The sequence below is a fragment of the Protopterus annectens genome, chromosome 5.part0, assembly GCF_019279795.1.
Source record: "Protopterus annectens isolate FY-2018-M chromosome 5.part0, PAN1.0, whole genome shotgun sequence".
NCBI classification, from domain to species: Eukaryota; Metazoa; Chordata; order Ceratodontiformes; family Protopteridae; genus Protopterus; species Protopterus annectens.
This window is the reverse complement of record NC_056735.1, coordinates 8,424,174-8,450,473: the sequence shown is the minus strand read 5'-3', so window position 1 is coordinate 8,450,473 and position 26,300 is coordinate 8,424,174. Positions and strand designations below refer to the sequence as shown.

At 40.7% G+C, this 26,300-nt stretch overlaps 1 protein-coding gene across 1 annotated transcript in view; it reads left to right on the top strand.

Annotated features, from left to right (window-relative positions):
• The window catches only part of TUBGCP5 (tubulin gamma complex associated protein 5), a 1,009,385-nt gene that overhangs the window by 758,976 nt on the left and 224,109 nt on the right, over positions 1-26,300 (top strand). Inside the window, exons 19-20 of the mRNA XM_044072063.1 lie at positions 9,884-10,062; positions 23,430-23,555. Coding sequence (XP_043927998.1) covers positions 9,884-10,062; positions 23,430-23,555 — 305 coding nt within the window. The remainder of the gene's footprint in view (positions 1-9,883; positions 10,063-23,429; positions 23,556-26,300) is intronic.

Here is a 26,300-nt window from a genome sequence, read left to right as displayed (position 1 = left end):
TTTTCCTTGGAGTGAGTCTGTTTTTTCTTTATTTTATCTCCTTTCATTATGTCTCAAAAACAGGAAAGCAAGCTGTTAGGCTTCAAGAAATGTGAAAAGTACAGTAAGATGTCCCTTAGCGATTCACACACCTTGTGTGTTTACTGTTTGGGGCCTTTTCATCTGCAGGAATCATGTTCCATTTGCCACAACTTTAATCAGTGGGCTTTACTGGAACACAAGAATAAACTAATTTTGAAAGGCTTTTTAAAAATGCCTTTCTCTGAGGCTATATCCACCGATATTTCAGACAGTCCCTGAATTACCTCACTCACTTCACCAGACTGCAGAAGGACCTGATTAAAGCATTATCAGACTCCCTCCAAGGAGCTGTAGCTGATGCAGCAGCAGAGAAAGTCAATGCTCAGCTTGCTACCTTGAATTCAGCTGTCAACTCGTCCATGAGACTAATTTCTTATGCTACGGATGGAACGAGTAGGGCACCAGGCTCGGGTATCTCTCTTAGGAGGCAGGTCTGGATGCGTCTTTGTGATTTTGTGGAGCCCTTCAAGTCTTCCTTCATTAATACCCCTTTTGAACGGCTCATCTGTTTTTGGGCCAAAAGTGAGGGAAACGCTCAGCAGATGTGAACAAGATGGTAAGACCTTGTCTGCCATTGAAGTGCGCTTTTCCCACTCCTTCCACACCCTTTCCCAAAGGGCAAAAAGGTAGTGGAAAGATGTGGTTCAGAAAATCTCAGAGGTCTTATCAGGACACACAAGGTGAAAGTTCCCCCAGAGATAGAGGGAGGAACAATAATGGGACACACCACCCTCATGGCGGGGGGGGGGGGGGGTCCTCAGAACCAAGGTTCCAGAAAAATCTTTTTTTGGAAGACCTTTTCAGCACTCCTAAAAGAGTGCCCGATCGCTCGCCTCTGGAGGCAGTTGGATGTCGATTGTCCCTGCATCAAGAATCTTGGCTGAAAATAACAAATGACAGATGAGTGCAGGACATAATGTACAAGGGATACAGTATTCCATTCTCCCTTCCTATTCCCAGAAACAAAGTGGTTCCAGATGTTCCATCCAGTCTAAAGGAAAAAGCAACTACAGAAATTCAAAAGTTGCTAAGAAAGAGTCATCCAGGAAGTCCTCGCAGACCAGATAGGATCCGGAATCTACTCAGAATTCTTTTTAGTTCCAAAGAGAACAGGGGACTTGATGTCCATTTTGAATCTCAGCAGTCTGAACAAGTCAGTAAAAAAGACCAAGTTCCAGATGGTAACACTGCAGTCGATATTTCCATTTTTGGAAAAAGACAATTGGATATGCTCTATAGACCTTCAGGACGTGTGCTACCATATTCCAATACACAGGCAGTTCAGAAGGTTCTTGCACTTCCGTCTGGGAGCCAGTCACTTCCAGTTTCAAACTCTGCCCTTTGGTCTCACTACAGCTCCCAGAGTGTTCACCAAATATGTGCTAGTAGTAGCGGCTCACCTGAGACACAAGGGAGTCTGTGTGTTTCCAAGTCTGGATGACTGGCTCATAACCACCTCAACAGGGCATCAGTTACTCCAATCAATGGATGATGTCCTTCCAACTATACTCTTCTGTTGGCATTACTGTAAATTGCGACAAATCCATGCTAGAACCATCCCAAATAGCAAGTCTCTCACAAGACAGAATACACAACCTTCATCATCGCTCAGGTAATCCATTGGATGTTATTTGCTCAGTGGTCAATCTTGGAACTTCCAATGTATCACAAGATCGTGATAACCAAGGCCTGCAAGAAAGATCTTCATTGGTGGAGCCACTAACAGTCAGTTCTTCAAGGCCATCCCTTCATTTCTCCACAACCTCTAACCATGGTGACCAAGTGGTGCTTCTAGCATTGCAGGCATTCCAGGACTCTCTTCCCATAGGAACAATTGCAATCCAAACTGACAACATGTTGGTAGTTTTGGTATATCAACATCAGTCAGAAAGTTGCAAAAATGATATTCCACAAATGGGGCTTCTAATTTCAAAGCTCCTACAGAAAGTCAGTTGGTTGGAGACAACCATTATCCTAATTGCCCCCTACTGGCCTCGTCAAATCTGGTTTTCCTTTCTTCAGCCTCAAATCCGGGATGAATCCTGGATTCTGGACCCACTTCGGGACCTATTGACATATCTGTTGGGGTGATTCATCCCAACCTAGTCAATCTAAAATTGACAGCTTGGCTGCTCCAGTTCCCCTAATTGCCAGGCTTCCAGCCCTTTCCTCCTCAGTCAATCATATTATTTTATTATATCATAAAGCATCTACTCGAAAACTTTATAAAAGCAAATGGAAAAAGTTTGTTATATGGGCAAACTGTAGGAAGATAGATCCCTTTACAGCATCAGTTCATTCTGTCCTCCAGTTTCTGTCAGAGATCTTCAATGATGGAACAGCGGCAGTGAAAGTTCAGCTAGCAGTGATCTCTAATTTTCATATAGGAGAAATTGACCATCCTATCATGTCAAATAGACTTCCTTTAAACATCCAATGCCACATTGGGATCTAAATTTCATTTTATCCAATTACATTTCCTCCTTTTGAGCCTATGGAAAGTTCTGTTCTTGGTGGCAATTACCTCTGCCAGAATGGCATCTGAGTTGCAAGCTTTGTCCACAAAATCCCCCTGCCTAATCTCTCACACAGACAGGGTGTCATTACACACCAGTCCATCCTTTCTTCCCAAAGTTGTGACAGAAGATACTCAATCTATAGACCTTCCAGTTTTCTTTCCCAAATTTCAAAATAAAGGAGAGCACAGGCAATTATGTTTTTATTTACACAGAACTTTGGAATTCAGAAAATCAGACCAACTTTTTGTCTCTTATTCTAATACAAGGAAATATCATCCAGTTTCTAAAGTTACATTGTCAACATGGCTTTCATCATGTATATTCTATATCTACAATTCTTAAACAATGTTTAAAACAACATGGGATATATGTAAATTACTCTTTAAGGATATCAGGTGTTTCAGCTAAATGGCAATTCTGATTGTCCATGACTTTTTTCTTTTACTTTTAAGTCTTTTTATGGACAGTTTCAGGCCAATAAAGCCAAACCCCTCTAGCTGTGGACATGTTAGAGGAATGTTTGGCTTTTGGAAACACAGGGTAGTCGTACCCAACTGATATCCATAAACCTAGGGGTGTCTTCAAAATATCCCAACTAACAAACTAAAACAATGTTTAAAAAGGTCACACAGGAAAACCAGTTGGTTAAAAACAAACAAAGAAAAATCTAGCAATTCTACAATTCTTGAAATAAAATCCTCCCATATGGTGCTAAAGCTCATTCTACTAGATCTCTGGCCACGTCTGCAGCTTTCCAGGCTAGACTACCATTGGATAATATCTGTGCAGTAGCTACTTGGACAAGTCCTCATACTTTTATAACCCATTACAAAGTGGATTTGGCCTTCAGGAGTAGAACCTCTTTTGGTTCTATGGTTCTGAGGAATATTCTCCCTTGAGCCACCCAAGAGTTCATTTGCTTGGGATGCGGTCCCACAAGTGAGAATAAAGGTGAGATTGACAACATCACATAAAGAAGTTATGTTCTTACCGTAACGTTCCATGTCTGTTGTCCATCTAATCCTTTATTCTTTGCACCCCCACCCCCCCCCGCCTAAACTCCTGGTAGACTTCTTGACATAGGATTACAGCACAGTTGTATAGCCTTTTCACTCTACTAATGATTTCATAGCAGCAGGAGTGTGTGCATGTATGTGTGTGTATATATATATATATATATATATATATTTATTTATTTATTTATTTATTTATTTTCTATACATCTAATTGTATCATCTAAAACCTTCCTGTGTACTGCTGAGGGAAAACAAGATCTGAGGTAATCAGGGGAATGCATTATGGGTAAAGAACTGAGCCCACAAGCTTAACTGAAGACCTCGATTGGGAATATTGGCCGAAATGGATCCGACACATCGGATCCAAGCCACAAGTGAGACTAAAGGACGAGATGGACAACACACATGGAATGTCATACTAAGAACATAACTTCTTTTTTACTGAAAAAATGCATTAGCTGTGGCCTAAAGAGTGGGGTGCTAATTATTATTATTATCATCATTTGTTTTTGCTTGGACTGCATTGTTCATTTTTGTGAAGTTACTATGTGTAATGCTTAATGATTACACTTTGAGATTATGTAATTTGTGTTTGATTTTTTTCTGTAATTTCAATAAAACCCCTCCTCTTTGTCAGTTAGTGTCATGGAATCTTTTCCATCTACCTGAGCTGCCATCAACTCAAGCAAGCGTGATCTTGATTTAACATCTCATCCAAAGGACAGTACACCCAGAAGTGCAGCACCCCCATGCTACACTACATGGTCAGTACTGGAAAATAAATTAAAACAACTGGTGTAGGAATAGCACCCCTAGCCTTTTAATCTCCCAGTACCAAAGTCAAGTGTGCTACCTGTAGAGCTACTGACACTGACTCATGACTTATTATAAAGAAAGCCATGTAAAAATGAGAATCCAAGAATTACAAGCCCCTCATTTGCGAGAAGCTACTCTTCATGCAGCAGTGATTACTGGTGTCTTGTATACACGCAATCACCAGAAGTTGAAATTTCCCTTTAAAAAACACCTCTGAACTTTAGCTGAGTCCCACGTTACTCACTGGCAAGTAGTTTGCGTGGTGAGCAGCATTTATGCATTTAGTTAGGACTGTTTAGGCCTACCTTACCATAGTGTAGCATCCAGGACTACTGCTGCTCAGAGAGCATCAGGTTTGGATGCTGGAAAGAATCGCTGATTAGGTTAGCTGCAGATTACACCAAGTAAGCACTCCTTCCTCATCCATTTACCAACACCTTCTACTCCTATCCCTTGGAAGGACACAGTAGAACCTGTGACCATGGATGGGCACTTTCCTGCTATTTCTGCATCCAGCTTGGTGGACATGGGCATCCTGAGGCAATGAAACAATTAATTGCCTTATGTACACAGACAACAACTTAATTCTCAAACAGACCAGTACAGTATGTGAAAGATGTAGTTATACTTTGACAGTGGAGGCTAGACTCTCACATACAGACACAAAAAGCAACAAACATGTTGTCAGTGACTCACAAATATCACTAACCACACCGACAAAGGACCATACAAATAGACCTACATATGCAGAGATACTCTCATGTAACTTAACCAAACCTCATCTTAGGTGCAGTTCTCAGAAACTCTACATGCACACAAACAAGGCATTTCCCATTACAGTATATAAAGCCACATTTCATTTTCTCTCAAATACCAAGCCCATAAGGCAAAACTGTCCACGACCAGATATTCTGGTCATACAATATTCCATTGTGAGACACGCTGATGTCCCTCTTACCAAGCTGGATGAAGGGAAGGCTACATTTGGTTGCCTGTCAGGGGTCAGGTTTCACCATATCACGCAAGCACTCAGGTCACTTACCCCTAAATATCAGTATGACTCTGTCATGGTCCATGTGGGCGTGAATGATTTGAGACATACTTCCTTGGACTATATGAGGAGAGACATGATTGAGCTCTCAGAATATGTGTCACAGGCAGGTATGAGCTTAGCATTGAGCACCATTCTACCAGGATGATGCCATAATACCACATAAAGAAGGAACACAACTCAAGGCTGGTCAAACAATATGACATACTTGAGCTACTCCGTGTTCAACTACTCATGGGAAAAATCCATTACTGTAGTCTTACTAGCTACAGGTCCCCCACCATGAAACAGGAAACCCATACATGATACCTGAAGTTATTAGAATCACTCACCATCCAACCAGTACCATACTTGTGGGTGATTTTAACTAACCCTTCCATTGACTGGGAGGCATACATGACCACTAACATGCAGGCCCACAGATGTCTTGACTTTGAAAATTCAAATGCCCTGGAGCAGCTAGTCTGTACTCCCATTAGGGGAACAAATATTCTAGATCTGCTACTGACAAATATGGGATAGTTCTGAACCCTCCCAATGTGGTGTCCTCACTGGTAAGATCAAATCACAAAACATTCTTCCCTGAAATAAAGGTAAAACTAGTCACCCCACTTAATCCCAAAAACTTTAAGAACTCTGTAAGGTAAATTACACCCTATTAAGGAATGGCGTAGCTAATTTCTAAACTGCATCAAATCCAGAAAATACAGAAACCTGTGCAAAGACATACACAAAACACCTGTACAACCATATAAACAACTGTGTAGAAATGGCAATACCAGACTGAAATAAACACAGGGCAAGCTGCAAAACCAAGCTACCCTGTTGGACTCCTAATATTAATAGATTGTACAAGAAAAGAAAGAAAATCCTGTCAAGAAGTAAGAAGGAATGTGCACAATAGAGCAATAAGTTCCTCATTAGTCTAAACAAGTGAATCAAGGAACTAGTCAAGTCTCTCAAAGCAAACCAAGTCATTTTTCAGTTATGTCCACAGTCTTAAGGGCAACACCCAACAATGTGCAAAATTAATTGTAAATGGCATCACCTGTACTCAACCAGAAGATGTAGCAAATCTGCTGGCCGACAAATTCATATCAAATTTTGCTTCCCAATCACCCCCAGTTCTCCCCCAAGAAATACTCTCCACCACTCCACTGCTAGTTATCACCAAAGAACAGGTTGCCACTGTGCTCTCAAAAGGTAAATACCTGGCTTCAGTGGGGCCTGATGATATTCCAGGTTGTCTGTAAACAGCTTAAATCAGGACTCATCAGGCCTATTAAGCTCTTTACTTAACCACAGCCTCCGGACTGGCTTTGCCCTAATAATAGTGGAGGACAGCAACAATTATCCCTCTGCATAGAGGGGGGACCATTTACCAACCTAGGAAATTTCAGACCCATAAGTTTCACTAGTCTTTTATGTAAGACCATAGAAAGTGTAACCACAGACCTGATAAACAATGACACAGGAAACTTCCAAACACTGGATCCAACCCAATTCGGCTTTGGCAAGTGCAGGTCATGCCTACTGAATCTGATGAATTTTTTTGAGAGCGTCATTAAGGACATGGATGAGGGCAAAACAGTACATACCACCTACCTTGATCTGGCCAAGGCATTTGTCACATTTCTCCACTTGGGTATTATAAATAAATTCACAGAACTGGGCATAAATCCCTATGTCTTCAAGTTGGATAGCCAATTGGCTCATGGACAGGACACATTGGTTAAAGTGGATGAATCCACATTCAGCAAGAGGCCAGTTACTAGTGTGCCTCGGGGCACAGTACTGGGACTACTCCTGTTCAGAATACATTTCTCTGAAGTCAAGGCTGATATGGAAGGTCTCTGGATGACAAAGCTTGCCGATGACTGCAAGCTAGGTGCAAGCATTGAATCCCCCAACGATGTAGGTATCCTTCGGGGGAGGTCTAGATCAGATAAATTATGGGAGCCAGAGCCATGACCTAAAACTAAATGCAAAAAGATACATTGTCATACCCTTTGGGAAGTCAAATACCCCTGCAAATTACAACATCAATAGCACACCCCTAAGAGTAGACTCAGAGGTGAGAGATCTAGGCACACAGATAGATAATAGCTTAAACTTTGACCGCCATATAGCCACAATGGTGAGGAAATCCTTCTATGTGGCACAATTTATAAGTAAAAGTATGCCATCCAGAGCTAAGTAAATTATAGTCCCAGTTTATTTGGGCCTCATTAGACCGATAATTGAGTACAGTGCCCCATTTGGCATGTAATTAACTAGGCAGGCACTTACAGCAGCTGGAGTGACTTCAGAGGTTCCTCACAAAAAAAATACAGGGTGTAAACATGTCCTATGTGGATAGACCAAAAGCCCTATCCCTTTACTCTGTCTCCTACCAACTATTAAACCAGGAAGGCAGAAAGACAAACTAAAAGCAGATGTGTGTGGCACAGAACACAGGTGCAACCAGACTGTAGATCCCGTGTATTGGCAGTTGTACAGACAACGGTACACTCCAAATTAAGGAAAAACTACAATTTGTTAAGCGCTTTCATTCACAACAGTAGGAACATCTCAGAATGACACAGTTAAAACTCGGTGAGTATTTAATTTAACAACTATTAATTAATTAAAACCAACCAATAAAATCTGCTTACATAATACAAATAGTTAAGAAACCTGTGGCTGCATAATTGTTTAAAGGAAACAATCCATCTAAAATAGGCTATGCTAGACATCCAGTCTTTTTAACTTTAAAATGGGGCTGTAGAACATGCGTCATTTAAACCAGGGGGATTTATGGCATTTGTACATAATTGCCACTTTAATTAATTTTTATAAAGATGTTCATTCACTATTATCAAGATGTTCGTTCACTATATAACCCCTGGTATCAAAAGCAACTTAACCTGCTCCCCAACAAATAACCTTGAAGCCATGAGTAGGGTGCTGTGCTGTATGCCTATAAAGGGCATTTGTTGTCCTACACTTCTTAACATCTAATAAATGTTCACATATTCTTTCTTTAAATTTTCCAGAGGTTTTGCCCATGTAAAGTGCTGGACATAAATCACAGAAGCATTATATACATTTTTCGAATCATATATGAAATGCCCTTGAATGCTGTATACTGCCCCCCCTTCCAATATTTATGTGTTCAGCAACTAGTATACTAACACATTGTGAACACTGCCCACATTTTTATGCCTTTTTTCCTATTTAAAGTAGCCTGTCTAAACTGTAGGTAGTAATGAATGACATATTCCTTTTTATCTGGAAGTATATGGGTTTGGGTAGAAATGACCACCTCACCAATATTAACTACATCTGCTTGCAATGCAGAACTGTGTCCACAAAGAATGAGTTTATAAAAACCCAACTTTTTCTTAATTATAACCTCTTGCTTGATTGAGGGAATTGTGAACCTCCCTCATGACAGGTAGGCAGGAGTGGTCCCTAGTGAGCGTGGTTCTCTCATATGATGCAGTATTGTCATTTGCCACCAAGTATGTGTGCTGGCATGCCTTGTAGCTGGGTCTCGCTACACACTACATCTTGTCTGCAACATAGGAAAGTACATGAAAATATTACAGCTACCAGGCCAAAGACAAAGGAAAACAGTCTCAGTGACTTCTATTGTGATGAGTGACAGAAAGAAGCAAGGTATTAAGTTAGCAGGAGTGAGGGGGGTAAAATTGGAGTCTGTCGTTAGAAGGCTTGAGAATAAGAGGAAGAATATCTATCTTAAAAATAAAATCTTAGTGATGACTCTAGTTATATGTAAGCAGTCTTAACTGTGTGTGTGTGTGTGTGTGTGTGTGTGTGTGTGTGTGTGTGTGTGTGTGTGTGTGTTTGTGTTTGTGTATGTGTTTGTGTATGTGTTTGTGTGTGTGAGTGAGCGTGCACATGTATGTGTGTGTGTTTTGTTGACAAACCTAGTTAGAACATTGCTGTGTTATGTCAATGAATGTGCAGCTTGTAACATGGCTGGACTTATGTCTTAGTTATAATCTTATGCTATTATCTTTGTTGTTGCTGTGAACCTTGTTTGTGGCTGAAAATGGTTATACTATCTGCATCGATCCACCTATCATTAAAACATAAAATGTACAGCTAGATAATGTGATATATGTGTATTTGTGTCTTAATAGGAGCCCCTCAAAATTTGTCCATAGTTTTGGCATTCCATAATGTATAATTGAATATGAACCCTACTTTGCATGCGTTTCAAATGCCATTGTGAACACAGCTTCAGAGATGTAAGCAGATGAAATTGTCTTTGCATTATACAATTGTGGAATATCTGTAAATATTTTGTAGCAAAACACAAGAGTCACAATGCTTATTTTCTTCTTTTTCATTTACCATCATCTTTTGTTTTGCATGTAATGTATCGTACACAGAACTACAGGCTGCTGCAGAGAAATCCCAGGAGACTGGAAAAACTTGGTCTGATCAGACTGATGTGTCTCAGTTTGGAAGCCAAGAGGAACCCTTAAAACAACAAATTCATCGAATGTTTTTGCTGAGAGTGAAATTAATGCATTTTGTCAACAGCTTGCACAACTACATGATGACAAGAGTAAGTATCTGGAAAGATATTTTTTATTAGTTTTGGATAAAACCCTCTGAAAGAGCTGAAGTATGTGTGATGACAGATTCCATACCAAAAGTATAAGAAATCAAAATGCTGAAGATGAGACAACATGAACTACAATACAGAGAAACGTACAGTGAAATTCTTCTTTACGTGCTAAGTGGTGAACACCACAATGTGTCTTTATACATAAGATAAGATCCCTTTCATCTCCTAAGTGAGATTTAAGATCCCTTTCACTTCCCAAGTGAGATTTATGCCTCCACACCCTTGCTAATTTATCAATTTTTCAGGTTCTGTCCAGGAACTGGAACATCAGGACTGGTGCATTTGGAGCCCTCTAGTGACAACAATATGTTATAATCCAGGACTATGGCTGAAACCATACTTTTTAATATCCTCTCTACTGTTTCAAGTTTGCAGACTTTCATGGATAGAAAAGAAAACCCAAAGTTTCCAGTAAAGTTGACACACTGACAGTTGTGGGATTGTTTTGTTACTATTGTATTAACGTTAGACTAAATTATATCCAAAGAGTGTCATTCTAATGGCATGGCAGTTAACTTAAACATACATGCTGAACACTCTGAGTAGACAAAAAGTCTGAGACTAAGTAATGTAAAACCTAATAAATCAATGGTCTTTCCTGCTAATCATCAGAGCTAAACTGACTTCATGATGTGTTATGGTTTCCTTTTTTAGTCCATTCCCCTGATTGAGTGGTGCGTATAAGTCAAGACACAGCAAAGGTGGAACAAGAGGGGTGGCTGCCATTATCACATGCATTTAGATGAGTGCAGTGAGCACTTTAATGTAAGCATTGATGTACTCACAATCTGTCCATGTAACAAATTAGTAAGTAAAGATCTCCTTGCAGTATTTATGAATGGCCTTTTTTTAGCTCCTTCCAAAGTGTAGCTAGGAGTTTGTGAGTTTAGGAAGCTGTGGAGCTTTGTTTTGGTTGTCAACTTAATTTGACGGCTTTATCTTGTGGTCCTCAACTGGCATGTGGGGCTCAAACTGGGCAACTGATGGCATAGCTCTGCATTCAAATCCCTCCTGTTTGATGCCTATTCAGGGAGCTATTAATACCCCTCTCCCTCTGCTATTCCTTTTCTGCAAGAACGCAGATATATAGAGAGAGAGATTTACAGGTATATTCTGACAACAGTGTAATTCACAGCACACAAAAGTACTGACACAGAAGGGTAGTTCTGTGGTTAGGAACACAGCTGGCCATTTACTTTTAGCACAATGTAATCAAAACAGATAACATTTTTACAAATAGACCATGCTTGGTCCACACTGCTGCAGTGCTCAGTCGGTTCCTTACCTCAGACTAAAGTTGCATACTAGATGGGATTCACATTGGCTCCCAGTTGAAGTGTCGGCACTCGAAATGCCGAATGGCATGCCAAAAAAAAAAAAGATCAAAAATGCAGAAGAGAGAATTTTTACTTTAGCTCTTCTCCTTTAAACTTCTCCTTTGCAGGGGGCAAGCCCCCATGCACCCCAAACATGTATGTGTATATATATATATATATATATATATATATATATATATATATATATATATTAAGAAATGAACTTCGTGACAATAACAGCATTCGAAAAATAGTAAATCACACCAATAACTCTTGTAGTACTTTACCGCTTTCGTCTTATTTATTGTCAAGACTTCTTCAGAAAGACATGTTTCATAACTATGAGCAACCATTTTCACTTCCTTTAAATACATTAGTTCTAGCAGGCCATTTAAATTAACAACAGTTCCTTTCCAATAGTAAAGTGTGAACAGGCAGGGTGCTGTGTGCATTTTCATTAACATTACAATCGCAGTTATGTAAGGTAAATTGGTCAGACAGTAATAGCCTTGTGGTGCCATGTGCATACTAATAGGGATTGTGTGTAAAAGCAAAAAAAAAAAAATTATTCAAAATATGAGGGAACCGGGAAGGATGACAGTCATGCTGTGATAATTCTAATATAAACACGTAACTTATGAGTCCCTGCCTCCAAAGGTAAGTAAAGAAGGGCACAGAGAAAGGTGGAGGAGTCAGGTAGAGAGTCCTACTATGCTTGGGTATCAGTGTGTGCGTAGAGAAATGTGTGGGTATGCCACCTGATGGGGGAGTGGGAGGAATGCGGTGTGGACTTGAGGGGGGGGGCTGTTAGGGGGCCGCCCATGACAAGGAGTGTGGAGCATATGAATAATAGAGTGTCCCAGAAGACTGTCAGTGCGGATGGTACCACCCGTAGGCTGGTTCGGATGGTATCACCCCTTGAATGGCTGCGTGAAAAGTGAGACCGGGGGTTGTTGGTGGGGTCAGCGGGGGCTAGCCTGGTGACTGGGAGCATGTGTGTAGGGGGAAGGGGGGGGAGTCAAAAGTCAGAGAGAGAGAGAGGAAACACATTATATTCACTTGCACAGTTGTAAATCCATAAACACATTAAATCCACTTGCACAATTCTTCAAACCCTCTTGCACAATTCTTCAAACCCTATCACATTTCAATCGCTATACCATTTAAGTGCACATTTACTGTTCAGTGTCTCGTTGAGACCTGGATAGACATCAGCTCTCAGTTCTATCTGCCATTTTAATTCCCAGACTTGCAGGAATGTGTCCATGTCCCCTACAAATTCTGTTATTTTTTCCAGTGCTGTGAATTTGAATCCTGTGAAGTTTGGGCAAATAGCACTGTGTTTAATCAAGGCATTCAAACTGTCCTGTTTGTGTATTGCTGCAGTGTGTTCTTTAATACGGCTACTCAGCTTTTTGTTCGTTTTGCCGATATAAAAATTCCCACAGTGTTTGCAGAAAGCACAGTAGACTACATTTTTTGTGTTGCAGTCATAGTGGTCATGTAGACTGACAGTTCTGTTGCAGTGCGGGAAGGTGACGTTGTTGTCTTTTCGTATGTGTACACAGGTGACACACTTGCCGCAGTCAGACATTCCAGGTTCTGTCGATACTTCGCTCTGTGGTGATGGGCTTTTATTCCTCTTGAACGCACCACCAAAAGAAGAGGTTCATTTGAAACAGAAGTTCGGGGATGTCCCAAGTAACTTTGTCAGACCTTTTTCTCCTTCCAAGATGTCCCAATTGTTGGTGAGGACCCCTCTGATTCCAAACATATCTGTGGAAATTGGAAGGGGGAAACTTGACACCCAGTCCTTTTTGTTCGGTCCATTCTGTGCCCTTGCTGTGAATCCCTTTTCCAGGATTGGTGGGTACCTGGAGTGTCTGTGCTGTATGATCTCTTGGAACAGGTTGTCTACTAAATACTCTGGGTATTTTCTTTCTAAGAACAAGTTTCTGAGGTAAAAACCTTCCTTGATGAAAACCTCGTCCCTAAAAATGAGTCTGGATAACCGGATGAATTGTCCTTTTACAATATTCTTTTTCATGAAATGGGGATGCTGGCTGCTGAACTCTAGATAGTTATTCCGGAAAGTGGGCTTGCGGTAGATGTTGGAGTCAAACTGTCCACTTTCTGGGTCTATAGTGAGGTGGATATCCAAGAAATGAGTGGTGGTTCCGATATGTCCTACTATGAGGGTCAGGAAGTCCAGATTCTGGAAAAGGGTTTCCAGAAAATTGCTTAGAGAAAGTCTGTCCCCCTTCCAGACAAAAAAGACGTCATCAATATAACGCCTGTACATTATGGTGTTGTTGAACCTGGGCAGTGATTCAACCTTATCCATTTCCCAGGCACTGAGGACTAAGTTCGCATATGCCGGGGCCATTTTGGACCCCATGGCTACCCCTTTCTGTTGGTGGTAAATCTTCACGTTGAATTGAAAGAAGTTATTTCTTAATACTGCTTCTGTTAACCTGCATACAGTATTAATCTTAGTCCTGCTTAGGTTGAAGTGCCTGTTCAGGTACTGTCTGGTGAGGGTCAGTCCTTTGGTGTGGGGGATGTTTGTGTAGAGTGCGTCTACATCTAGGGTGACTAGTGAATATTCCCCTCCATCCAGCCTTAGTTTGGAGATGTCATTTAGAAAAGCCCAGGAGTCCTTGGTGTAGTATTTGCTGTTCTGTACAATGGGGTTAAGGATGTGGTCCATGTATTGTGAAATATTTTCTGTTTTTGTCCTTCGATTCAATACCACGTGGCAGAAAGGTGGATTTTCAGGGTTCTTGTGAACCTTGGGAATTCCAAAAAATTTTCCAAGGCTGGGTGTCATGACCTGCATGAAGTCTTTTTCATCTTGAGAGATCTCATCCCTGAGGTACAGTTCCAATAGTAGGTTGTCAATTTGTTTAAAGTTTTGTTGTACCTGGTTGATGTTGACCTTTTTGTAGAACTGGTTATCCATGAGGGATGCTTCAAGTATTTGGATATATCTCTCCTGCTCCATCACTACTATCCCGGATCCCTTGTCAGCCTTCATGATTCATAGGGATTTGTCCTGACTCAGTTCCTTCCAAGCCTGTCTTTCTTCCCTGTTCAGGTTTTGCCACTTTGCTGCGGGCTTATGAGAAAGGTGTTTCCTGATATCCCTTTTGCAGGTACTCGCAAAGAAGCTCAGTGTGTTGGAGAGTGCAGGAGTGTACAGGCCCTTCATGTTAAGGGGTCTGTCTTTATCTTCTGAGCTTTCCTCATCTTCTTCCTCTTCATATTGTTGTATATCTAATTTTAGTTGTAACTTTCTCAGGTAGCACTTGAGGTCCAGGATAACCTCCGCCGTGTTGGCTCTATGCGCCGGGATGAAAGAAAATCCTTTCTTCAGTACCTTATGATGGCTTTCTGAGAAAACTCATGTGGTGAGGTTAAAGATGTCACCTACCCCTGCTGGAGACCTCACGTCAGTGCTATCAGATGCTGGTATCAGTGAATGGGGAGGGTGATCAGGGTGGTCCATCCCAATAATACTAGTACTGTATCCCGTTCCCTCTCCTTGTTCTTCCCCCTCCTTCCCTCAGTATTGTTGGTGTTGTGGTTCCAGTTTCGTTCATTACCCCCAGGTCTGAACCTGGTATAAGTCCTGGTTCTGGTTGTGAGTCCTGCTGAAGATAAAAACCATTGTTGTTGCCACTTGTGTTGTTGTTGGAAGATTGGTCGTTCATTGGTGGGGTCTGATAAACCCCTCCTTGATTGATCACACTGTCCGGTGTCCTGCAGTTTGTGTTGTTGTTGTCCTTGTTGTTGTCGTGGTGGTCACTTTCACTGGTGTCTGGATCTCCCTGTGTCAGCTGATTCTGGAGAGGCATTTCTGGTCTTGGCTGTCCCCTAGGAGTATGTACCCTCATCTGGGAACTACTCCCTGCTAGTGGGCTGGATGTGATGAGGAGTTTATCTACCTCTGGTGTGTTGGGTCCATTTGTGGGTTCTTGTAATTCTGTCGTAGGCCTTAGTTCGGTTGTGGACAACGGGTTGGTTGTGGGATATCTGTCTGGCCTTCTCCATGTGTCTAAGGAGTGTGTGGGCCTGATCGGGTATGCTTATCCTTCCTCATATTGTTTAATGTCCCTAAGCAATTTGTCTTTCTTGCATTCCATCAGTGTCGCCACATGCCTAGTAATTTTGTGTGGTACATTGTCCCACATTTCCGCAAAGTCAATAAATGTGGGATCCTGCAGGATGCATGTTTGCAGATCATCTTTTTGAGACTTGTAGGTGGCCATACTCTCAGTATTGCTTTGGATGAGGGCTTTGATAGCTGCTAGCCCAGAGTCATTATATATTTTGACCAGTTCTTTGTGAAGCTGAGAGTTTGGAGTGGTCCTGTTAGGAAATTTGTTACATTTGAGACCCTGTGGGACTATATCCAGCTTTCCAGATAGAAGTTGTCATGCTCCAGGTTTTTGTAGGTAGGTTTTAATCAGTCTCTCGAATCTGGTAATCAGAGACCTGGCGCTCTGTGAGACCCCTCTGTTTTGACTGTGCTCCATTTGTACTGTTGTATTGTGGACCGGGCAACAGAAGGGATTAATTTCCATCTGAGTGAGTATCAGGTCAAGAGCCTGTGTGGTCCTTATTTCTGTCCCAGTTCTGTTGTTAAGTGTGGCCCTGGGTCCAGAGTGGTCCAGGGGTTCAGTGTGGTCCCTGGATATATATATGCTAACTCCAAGATCGCCATACCTTGGAGAAAGGTCAGTATTCCCATTAATGGCCATCTCAGCCTTAGCATAATGTAAGTCCATTTTTTTGGGCATTCAGTTTTTATGTTTTGGGACTCACTCTTTCGGGTCACCATTTCAAATGGTCATTGCCACCTTCCATCCTTTCTAATGCTCCTCTTTGAGACTCACTTATTATGGTCACTGGAAGACAGTGCCAACTAAAACTGACTGTGGACTGCATCTTCCACAAAAGCACTATGTCAGTCTGGGGCAGTGGCAGCAGGTGTACTCTGATGCTGGCTGTTATGGGGCTGGACATCCACATGTTCTTTCACTTTTAGTCTGTTCTTGTTGTCCACGAAATAATTGTTTCTTGGACAGTAAGAATAGTGTTACTGGTCTGAAGGAGATTTGTTCAAGCTGACGGATGGGTGTGAATTGAAGTTTAAAGCAGGAGACTCTTGAGAAGTGCAGGATAAATTGAAGGTATTATCACAGTTTGGGCAGCAGTGCATTCTGTATCTGTCAGTATTTTAATCCATTCTGTTTCATCATCAGAATTATGATTTCTGAATCTGCGTGGTTTATATCATTGAGTTCCATTGCAAAATTTGTACCTAAACAGTCACTTTTTCACATGAACTAGTCTGTCTTTCGAGTATTTTTTAATGCAGTCAGTTTAAAATTTAATCTGTTCTTGAAAAAAAAAAAATATATATATCGTTTTTTGAGTATGCTACATTTGGTCAGAGACTTAATGACAGACAGAATCAGTTATTTCTCTGATTATCTTTAAGAATTAATGCCTCACCTAATTTACAGTTGCATCTAAATTTTATCTAGGAATTTATGGAATGCCTTTGTGTAAGTTCTGCAGTGTTATTTCTGTTTCCCCCCTTGTTATATTTAATTAAAAACATGTAATGTGAACAGCTGAATAAATCAGTTTTAATCAGGAAAAAACAAGGTGGGGAGGCATGTCACAGATGACAAAAAGGGATAGGTGCTCTGGAAGTAAAAGGAAAAAAAGACAATTTACTAGAAGAACAAATGAAAGTGACTTGGAGCATGGCTGGGTAGTAGTATCATGTAAGGCAACTAGCCTGGGTAAGAAGATAGGGCAGCTGCAGCTAGTCATGTAGGTGGGAGGAGAAACATTGATATCATGGACGACTAGACTAGTGCTAACAGTTTGTTGGATATGAAGATTCCTGGGTATAAGGTGTTCAGGAGTGACAAAGAAGAGATACATACAGGTAGAGTAGCAATCTGCATAATGAGAGCATCAGGTATGAGATTACAGAGGGAAACAGTACCCCTTGAAAGGGCAAGGAAGCATGAGGCATCACAGTCTAGAGTAAATACCCTGCCAGTTAAAGTGGAGAAAGAGAAGAACAGTGGTAGCTAGATACACTGTGTTGGGCCCCAAGACGCATCAGAGTTGGAGGAGAAGAAAGACTAAGCAGGTTATGGTCATGAGGATTTTAGTCTTTCTGGAGTAAACCAGAAGCTTCGGGGTTGAAAGGGAGCAAGAGTTGAAGTCTTGGGCCAAAAAGGGTTCACCCAGACAGTGCAGGACTGTAAAAGAGACCCAACAGAATTCTGGATGTTGATCCTAACCAAGGCGAAGGGGGGTGGGGATCAGAGAGATCCAGATGAGGGCACTATGAGTAAGTGGTCATCATGCCACTGTGTAGTTTAGGGTGGAGGAAATGATAAGAACACAAAGACAGAGATGATAGTTTGGGATATTGGGATAGTGGATTATGATTAACTGGAGAGATGAGTCATAGGTAAGATTAAAAAAATCTCTCTTGTTCACAGTGTCTGTCAGATAATTAGTTGGTTAGTATAGCACCTGTACTGTGAAAGAAATTACCCAGATGTTCTCCATTAAAAATCAGGGAGTCTAACCCCATACTGACAGATCATGCTATCTTAGCTTAACCTTTCTCCAGCAACAAAACACATGTAGCCAATCCATGTCCTGTTACTGTGCCCTATAGCCACCTGAGATCAGTTGCTATTGCAGTTTTTATTTCTTGCAGGCATATGTTTTTCATATTTTCTTCTAATAACCGGATGGGTCTATGGTCAGTAATAACAGCAAACACTGCCCAAAGTATATGCATCATATTTTTTAACAGCATTTAGGGGTGTTATAACAGCAAGTTGAAATACATTACTATAGCTGTTTTTTTACACAGTTATAATGATCACACATCACACCTGGTTGACGTAATTTGTCTGTTTGTAGGGCAGTTCTGGATGAAAGTAAGCAATATTTAGGGGAATTACAGTGAAGTGATTATTGTTATGGCTTGTTGAGAGATGAGAACAGTGCATAGTGTCTGGAAGTTAAAAAGTGTAATAAATTATTATGATTAATTGTTCTGTTATTGTTGTCATAATCTAACATCAGTAGAGTAGGCAGAAGGTGGATGTCCTTTGGAAGGGGAAGTAGTGTATGAGAAAATAATCTGTCTCTGAATAGCAAGTTGAATTTTATTACTGAAGCCACTATACCTTTTACTTTCTTCACAGTCACACATCAGAAATGTGCACAGAAGATATCTTTGTTTTTGGGACAGACCTTGTATGGAAACAGGGTGATTACAGCATTCATGCAAAACAGTCATTGATGCAGCTGGTTGGGCGGGGAGTGGAGTATATGTGTCTAAGAAAGCAACAGGTTGCAGTACAGTACAGAGGTCATTGTTTCTTTCACTTTCCTTACAAACTTTACATCCATGTATGCGTGTGCACAGAAGGTGGATGTATGTTTTGGGACAGGGATGAAGAGGCAAGCTATATGTGAAAACACGGGGTAGATACTTGATTACTGCTGAATAAAAGTTATATGGATTGCTGATGTCAGTGTGCATCTCTAAAAGCAGCACATTCAAATCCATTTCTACTCAATGTGATAGAAGTGTACAGAATACCGCTACCCTTTATAGGGGCGATCAGTGCATGAAAGCAAAGGGTGGTTATAGGATTACTTCTGAATTATTACAAGAATTGTCTTTTGGGGGGCAGTATTTGAGAAAGAACAACATGACCATTAAGCTTATGTGACAACTTACTGAAATGTGGTAGACTCTCTCAGAAGAGACACATACTACTGGTACAGTATGAGTGTGTTTTGTAGCAAAGTATCTTTTTAGAGTTCTGTGATTTTTTTTTTAAATACCTTAGAGGACATGACAATATGGCCTCTTATTTGCAGCTAGCAAATCCAGCATTTCAGAGGACTTTTTTGTCATAGTCTGTAACTGTGTCCATTTTCCACCTAGGGGGCTGTTTGATATTGCTTGCAAGGCTGGATGAAAGTATTGTCAGAATATATGTACACTAAGTTCTTATTAGACCAGAAAAAAATCTGGTGTTTCACTATGCAAGGCAACATTTCTGTTACTGCATGCAGGGGAGGTTTAGACTCCCATCTGTTGAAAAAGACAATGTGGCAGAATGTACGTCAGGCTTTGTGGTACAGTGAAATCGCTGAGTGTAAAATGGAATTCTAGAGTGTGTTTTCTACTCACATATGGACACATGGCCTCTTGTATACACCAAGCAAATCCCCAGGTAAGGAGACCTTATCCCTACAAAAAAAAAAAAAAAAAAAAGGACACTCTTGCCCCCCCCCCCCAGCCTGCACTCTTCTGTATGCTGCTCTTTGCGTCCCTGAGCTTGCTATACTTCTTTTGTCCCATTTTATGCATGTGATGGACACCACAGCACAGTAGTTAGCACTACTGTACGAACATCGCTATGCACCACTGTATGCCGTCCTGCTATGAGTCATGCTACCATGAATAGCATTGCCTGTATGTGTACATTGGTATGTGCTGCTTCATTCAGATATACAGCAGTTTGTGTAGTAATGTTTTCAGTTCTGGTGTGATTTGGGCAAGGTGAAGCACAGCAGCTGTAGAATTGTGCCTAACAGTTCTGTATACATGGTTCTCTGTACGGATGTTTCTGCTTGTGTCTTTGCTGTGCTGTTCACCTTTGTGGTACTGATTTGCAGCTACCCTCACAGAAGTCCTGCTTTGCCCCACTTTAGGTATGTACTTAGTCTGTGTGCTGCCTGCATTTCCACAAAGATGCACAGGCTATGCATTGGTGTGCAGCACATCTCTGCGACTTCCAGCCTGTATTGCAGTAATGGTATAGATATTGACATCTTCCAAGCAAAGGAAAGCTTCAAAGAGTGTTGTGACTTGGCAAAACCACTGTCACATCTGTTTTTTTTTTATCTTGTCTTTTTATCTATGTATGTATGGATAGATATACGTACATGTCTATCTTTTTTAATTTGAAGAGTAGAGTTCTTGCATGTTTTTAAAGTTGTGCTTGCAGTCCTGTATTCAACTATTTTTAGTGTTAGTATACTGTAAATGGATGGAGGGTAAATGGATTAATGCCTCTGTCACCGTTTTCACTGGTATTTTGCATTTGAGGCTCCTTACATATTTTCCTGTTCTAACTTGTATAATGTTTTTACTGATCTGGACATGATGACCTTGCTTTCTTGTGTTCTTAATCACTTATTTGTTTATACAGAAGTGCATATTATGAATCTTCAATCAACCAAGTGCTTAAAAAAGATGGCACGTGTCAAAGCCCTCCTTTGAGCAAGCCACATCCAGAAAACTGTGTTCTTTTTTTTCTGGAAGCATTTGAAATGCTGTTGCTTCAAGATGAGCTTTAAGATTGTTGGTCCTATGCTGACTTGCACAAAGAAACTGCCTTTGTGCAAAAACCCTATACGTAATGTCGATTTACTTATTTAGCAAAGTATGTCATTTTAGAATGGCACTGCTCATTTTTTCCACAGACACGTAGATGCAGACATTTGTGAACACCACAAGCAAAATAGTACTGTCTTGCAAACCATATACAGATTAATGTGATATGCAATTTCAAGTAGAAATTATTTGATAGGATGGCATTACACAGACCATGTCGTGTCTTAGTGTTTAATGTCTTAGTTGTTGTCTTTCAGCTTTCCCCGGTTAGGGGTCGCCACAGCGGAACTCAGGTCTGCTAATGATTGGCAGTAGATTTTCACGAACGCCGAGGTGCCAACTCGGCGTTCAGCCTTCAACGAAGGCACGCCCATTTAGGCATGTCTTTCGAATGCCCACCCAACTGTGGGGAGGACATGCAGACTCCACATAGAAGGCACTCACTGCACTCCAGCCGAGAATCGAACGGGAGAACCTTTGCTGTGAGGCAACAACACTACCGCTGCACCACCGCGGAAGTTGTTTAATGCCTTAGTGCTTTAGGGAAATTCAAAAGGGGAGGAAGAGAAATCTGTAAGTTCAAGAGAGCCTTCTTTGAAGCTGGAAGTGGATGATGTGGGAGAAGTGTGATATTGGTTAGTAATTTCTTTGGATTCAATCAACTCACACTTTTCTCAGAATGAAAAGTTTCTTTTGGTTGTCTAAAACTGACATTTTATCAGAAGGGTAGGTTGTAAGGACCAAAGGATCATTGTGCATAGAGTTTTTGTGCTCTGTATTGCCATTTCAGCTACTGTTAAGACACTGAAATGCCTGATTCTTGCACTGTGGCTCATGCAAACAAGCAGTTCATGAGGCATTGTGTATGCTTGTTGCGCACTGGCTGCCATTTGCTGCAGAGTAGGTGAGAACAGCTTCCACAGCATACAAGACTGGTGATAAGATGCTGTAGTACACAAGTTTGTGTGGCCTAGCCATGTGGGCTGATGTCTGTGTGGGGCTAGAGAAAGTTTTATTACACCGCCACTGCAGCCCTCCCTTAAGTATATAAAATGTATGTGTCATGGTCAAGACGACTACCCATTTTAATGGTTGTCCTGAGTGCTCCCATGCTCCTCAAGTACTTCACCTTCTTTAATTGCATGAGTTTAGTATTTTGGGTTTATTATATACAAGCTTTATAATTCCTTTCTCATCTGCATTTATTGTGCCTTAAGGGAAACACCTTACAGATCGTATCCTGTACTTTAATCGGGGAAATTTTCCTGCTAAGTGTTTTGTGGGTGCCTTGTTGATCATTGCCATTACAAACCTAATTTCACATCAGTCCAGCCTCACAAATCACGCCTCGCTCTCAACAGCCATCCATGGAGTTTACTATCGAAACAGTTATCTTTCATTTTCATTTTTAAGGAGAATAACCTTATTTAATGCAAGAGAACCTCCTGAGTTTGTGTCAACTTGCAGATCATGCCAGCTATCATTAAATCAAGGAGCTAGAGTTTGTTACATATTCACTGTGTATTGATATGCTAAATGTGATAACCCCATGTAAGAAGGAGAAAAAAGTCATTTTATTGATTTCACTGACAAGGAAACTCTAACAACAGATCAGCAGTGTCGAAAGCCACAGACAGAGAGAAACCGGAAACAAGTGTTCTGAGTGGAGTACAATCCCCCCTGCATCACCGTGTGGGGCACATCCCTTCCTTATATATACACTAATGCCGCAGTCACACAGCGATGAGGAAATGCAAACAGATAGTGAGGAGATGGTTGTTGTGTTTAAGGTCTCTGCCCTTACTTCACAATTGTGTGATATTGGAGTAAGGAGGATGTAGGGGCCCAGATGAGTGGTGCAGCGGGGCCAGCCACCCTGTTTTTTTTCCATTTGTTTGTGTGTGTGTTTGAGGCTTTCCACATCCCCCGTTAGTGTTTTTTTTAATCGTTTCAGTCAACTAACATGAACCCAGAAGAGGGATGTAATATGAGAACTAAGTTTAACATTAGGCCTTTGCAGGGATCTCATTTACCAGATCTTTTCCTTCCATTTGCTCTTATGCTTGGATTCATGTAGGCTGCTTGTTTATATGTGTGTGTAGTTTTCATTGACTGCATCTTATTAAAGGTCTCTGTCTTGCCTTTGACAAGAAAATCTGAAAAAGTAGAGGATAAGATACTGACTTTGATTCCATTAGAGCTACTGACACACATGATCTGTGTCAGACTGACAAGACTGTCAGTCGCTGCAAGATATGTAAACTCAGACAATACCTGTAGAGAGAGAGAGACCTAACCTTGTATGAAAAATCTGGCTTCAACTACAACAGTGTTGTGCCCACTGTTTTTAGATTGACATTATCAGTTATTGGTATCTGACACCATCAGCAAAACAATAAGCTCTTGGATAAATGAGAAATTGAAATTCAGTCAGTACTGTTTGGCAGCTCTCTGACCTGAGATCTGCTTCAGTAATGTACTTTAAGTTAATTATTTTTTAATCCTTTTTCCTGTTTCCTTGACAGATTCTTCATAGTACAGGCCTGGAGTTTCAACATCAAGTGGAAGATGCTAAAGATCTGGACCAGCTGATTAAAATTCATTATAGATACCTGGCTACAATCCATGACCGTTGCTTACTTCGAGAAAAGGTATGCTTGTTAGTAGAAGTCCTGAAGCTTTATTTTATTTTGTTTTATTTATTTTGGTAACTGGAGCAGAGCACTGATCTAAATGGACAAATTTCAGTCTTAGTCCAGACAAATATAAGTGACAGGAGACAAGCAAGTTAACAAGAAGCATTATGAATGCAAACCAAATGTTGTATGCAGATAACAATGAATCAATAGCAATAATAATAATACGTACACAGAACAGGGGACACTAGAAAGGGATGGTTAGAGTAAGGAGGGAAAAAGAAGAGAGTTAAATAGTGAAGGGATAGAGTAGCGCACAATATGTGAAAGATAGCAAAAGTTAGGGCACACAGAAATTAACTGCATACAATATATACAATGTGGAAGAGATATCACATGTTAGTGTAGGGAAATAATTTGAAGAAGTCAAAGGTGCCTGACTGGTGAAAGGGAGAGTGGGGGCTTAGGTGATGTGTCCAGAGGGAAAGCATTTGCAAACTGAGTCAGACTTGAGATGGTGATTAAACTGAGCATGAAATAATGGGTATGGTGTGAGGTCTTTGATTAGTAGGGAGGAATTCCCATAGTCAGACTTTGATGAAATTATATTTCTGTTATGCACATACACTTCAACAGAAGTGCATGATTATTTTGCATTGGCTTTGCAGTGTGTTTTAGTTCCATTTCTAAGTGGGCATATGATACTTTATAGTAGAGGAACGGCAATTGAAGTCGTGAGTGGTGCAATCCCAAATGTACTTTGTATGGAACAGTTATGACATTTGGAATCTTCAACACAGGCTGTGTCCAAAGTCCATTACTGAGAACCCTTCTCCCGGCCAAGCTGACTGCTCCTTCTTAGAGATGTCAGTATATTCCCCATATTAGAAGGAAGCAGGCAATGCCATCTCATTTCTTACCATGTGACAGTGATAGTTATCCACTCTGTACTTGGTGTTATGTCAGTTATTTCAGCTCTTTGGCTTAGGATTTTCATAATGGTTGGTATTTTTCTGGACTGTTTATTGTAATTCCAAGATTTGGATGTGTGAGCCCCAGAATTACAAAAAAGAAATCTGTGAGAGTACAGGCAAAGAGCGAATGTCAAACATCATTGTCGCTATAAAAGTTGTTTTCTTGCAAGGGAGCAATCCCCCATGTACTCTCCACTGTGGAGGAGAAAGCCCCCCATACCTTTGACTGTATAGATACCAACTCTGATACTGACATTTCTCCGAATATCCTCTTTTTTTCAAGATATGGCAATCTCAAATTTTGTATACGAAAGTTTGCATTTATGCTCATTCAGTCTTGCTTTTCCAGGACTCACACTAACGAATCTCAGAATTTCAAACTGTTACCATTTTTATGTGTTTTTTGTAGGTGGTATGTCATAGTCCTAGGGCCATGGAAGTATGCCTGCCCCTAGAATGGAATCCAAGTGTACATATGGGCATCAGAGTCCACAGAGAGATTTTTACTCCTAGTGTCTGTTCTGATTGGAACCATCTCATGTAGTGTCTTCTTGTTGCATTTGTACAAGATTTAATAAGAAAACTGAAAAAAAAAGAGAAAAGGATTTTTAAGTGTATCTGACCAAAAGAAGCTGGAATCCCTTTCACAGAAGAAAGACATATTAGATGACCCACCTGTGTTATCTAGTTCAGGTATCCACTCAAAGAAGTTAATAAAAATGAGGAAGTGGACTCAAAGGGACAAGGAGTAATTGGAGTCCAGGAACAGCTGCAGTGTTCCAACTGACCCCTCTGGGTCCAAAGGTAGTAGACCCATAGGAGCACTCATTCACCCCAGCTTCATTTACTCTTGCTGAGACGTCTGTCTTTGCCTTCTTAAGGATTTTATGCCATTGTCCATCTGCACAGCCTCACAGACTGAAGTAGTTTTTATTACGACCAGTTTAGACATCTTTTCCCAGACATTCACACTTTATACCTGATTCTCAGTTACTTCCAGGAAAGGGGATAGACTTGTCATCCTTGGTAGATAAGCCATCTGAAACATCTAGTAATGTAGCAGAGCCTTCCACCATAGTGAAAACACAGACATCTTAAGGACTAGATATTCACCATTTTGCAGACCTTGCAAGCATCAGTGTTGCAACTTCAGTGTGCATTGGCAAGGGTACTGATTTTCTATTTTTGTGGGTAAAATACCATTCAATCACAAATTTGGAGTGTCTGAATATTTTCTGCTTATATTTATTACTTATAATGTTGTCAGTTGACATTTTTGAGTGTTCTGTGTCTAGAATCTTTTAATTTTCATTGTGTGCAAATGCAGAAGTTTGTAATGAAATCACCATAAAGACCATAATTTATGCCTAAAAGTTCTGGATTTCATCTCCTTAAAAACAAATATAAATTTTTTGAATACCAAAAATCATTTTTTTCTGTTCATCCAGCCTCTGCCACCCTGTCCTGACTTCTTTGCTGGACTTACAGAAATCCTTTTTCCAAATACATTTAGTGTAGCCAGGATAGCCTGTTCACCTTGGGGTTAAACCACTACAAAAGAGGAAGAAGCAGCCTTCTCCTGACACCCTGTCTTCTGATTCTGCACTAGAGAACATTTTATTTCAAGAAACCCTCTATTTGATGAAGGAGCACGTCAGATGGGAAGGTTGTGAGGTTTTAGACACTCAGAATAAGATAGAGACCTTCTGATACTGCACACTCCAAAACCTGCTGTTGTCCCTTTAGTTTGAGGCATTTGTAGGTGTCTTTAACTCAGCATCTTTGG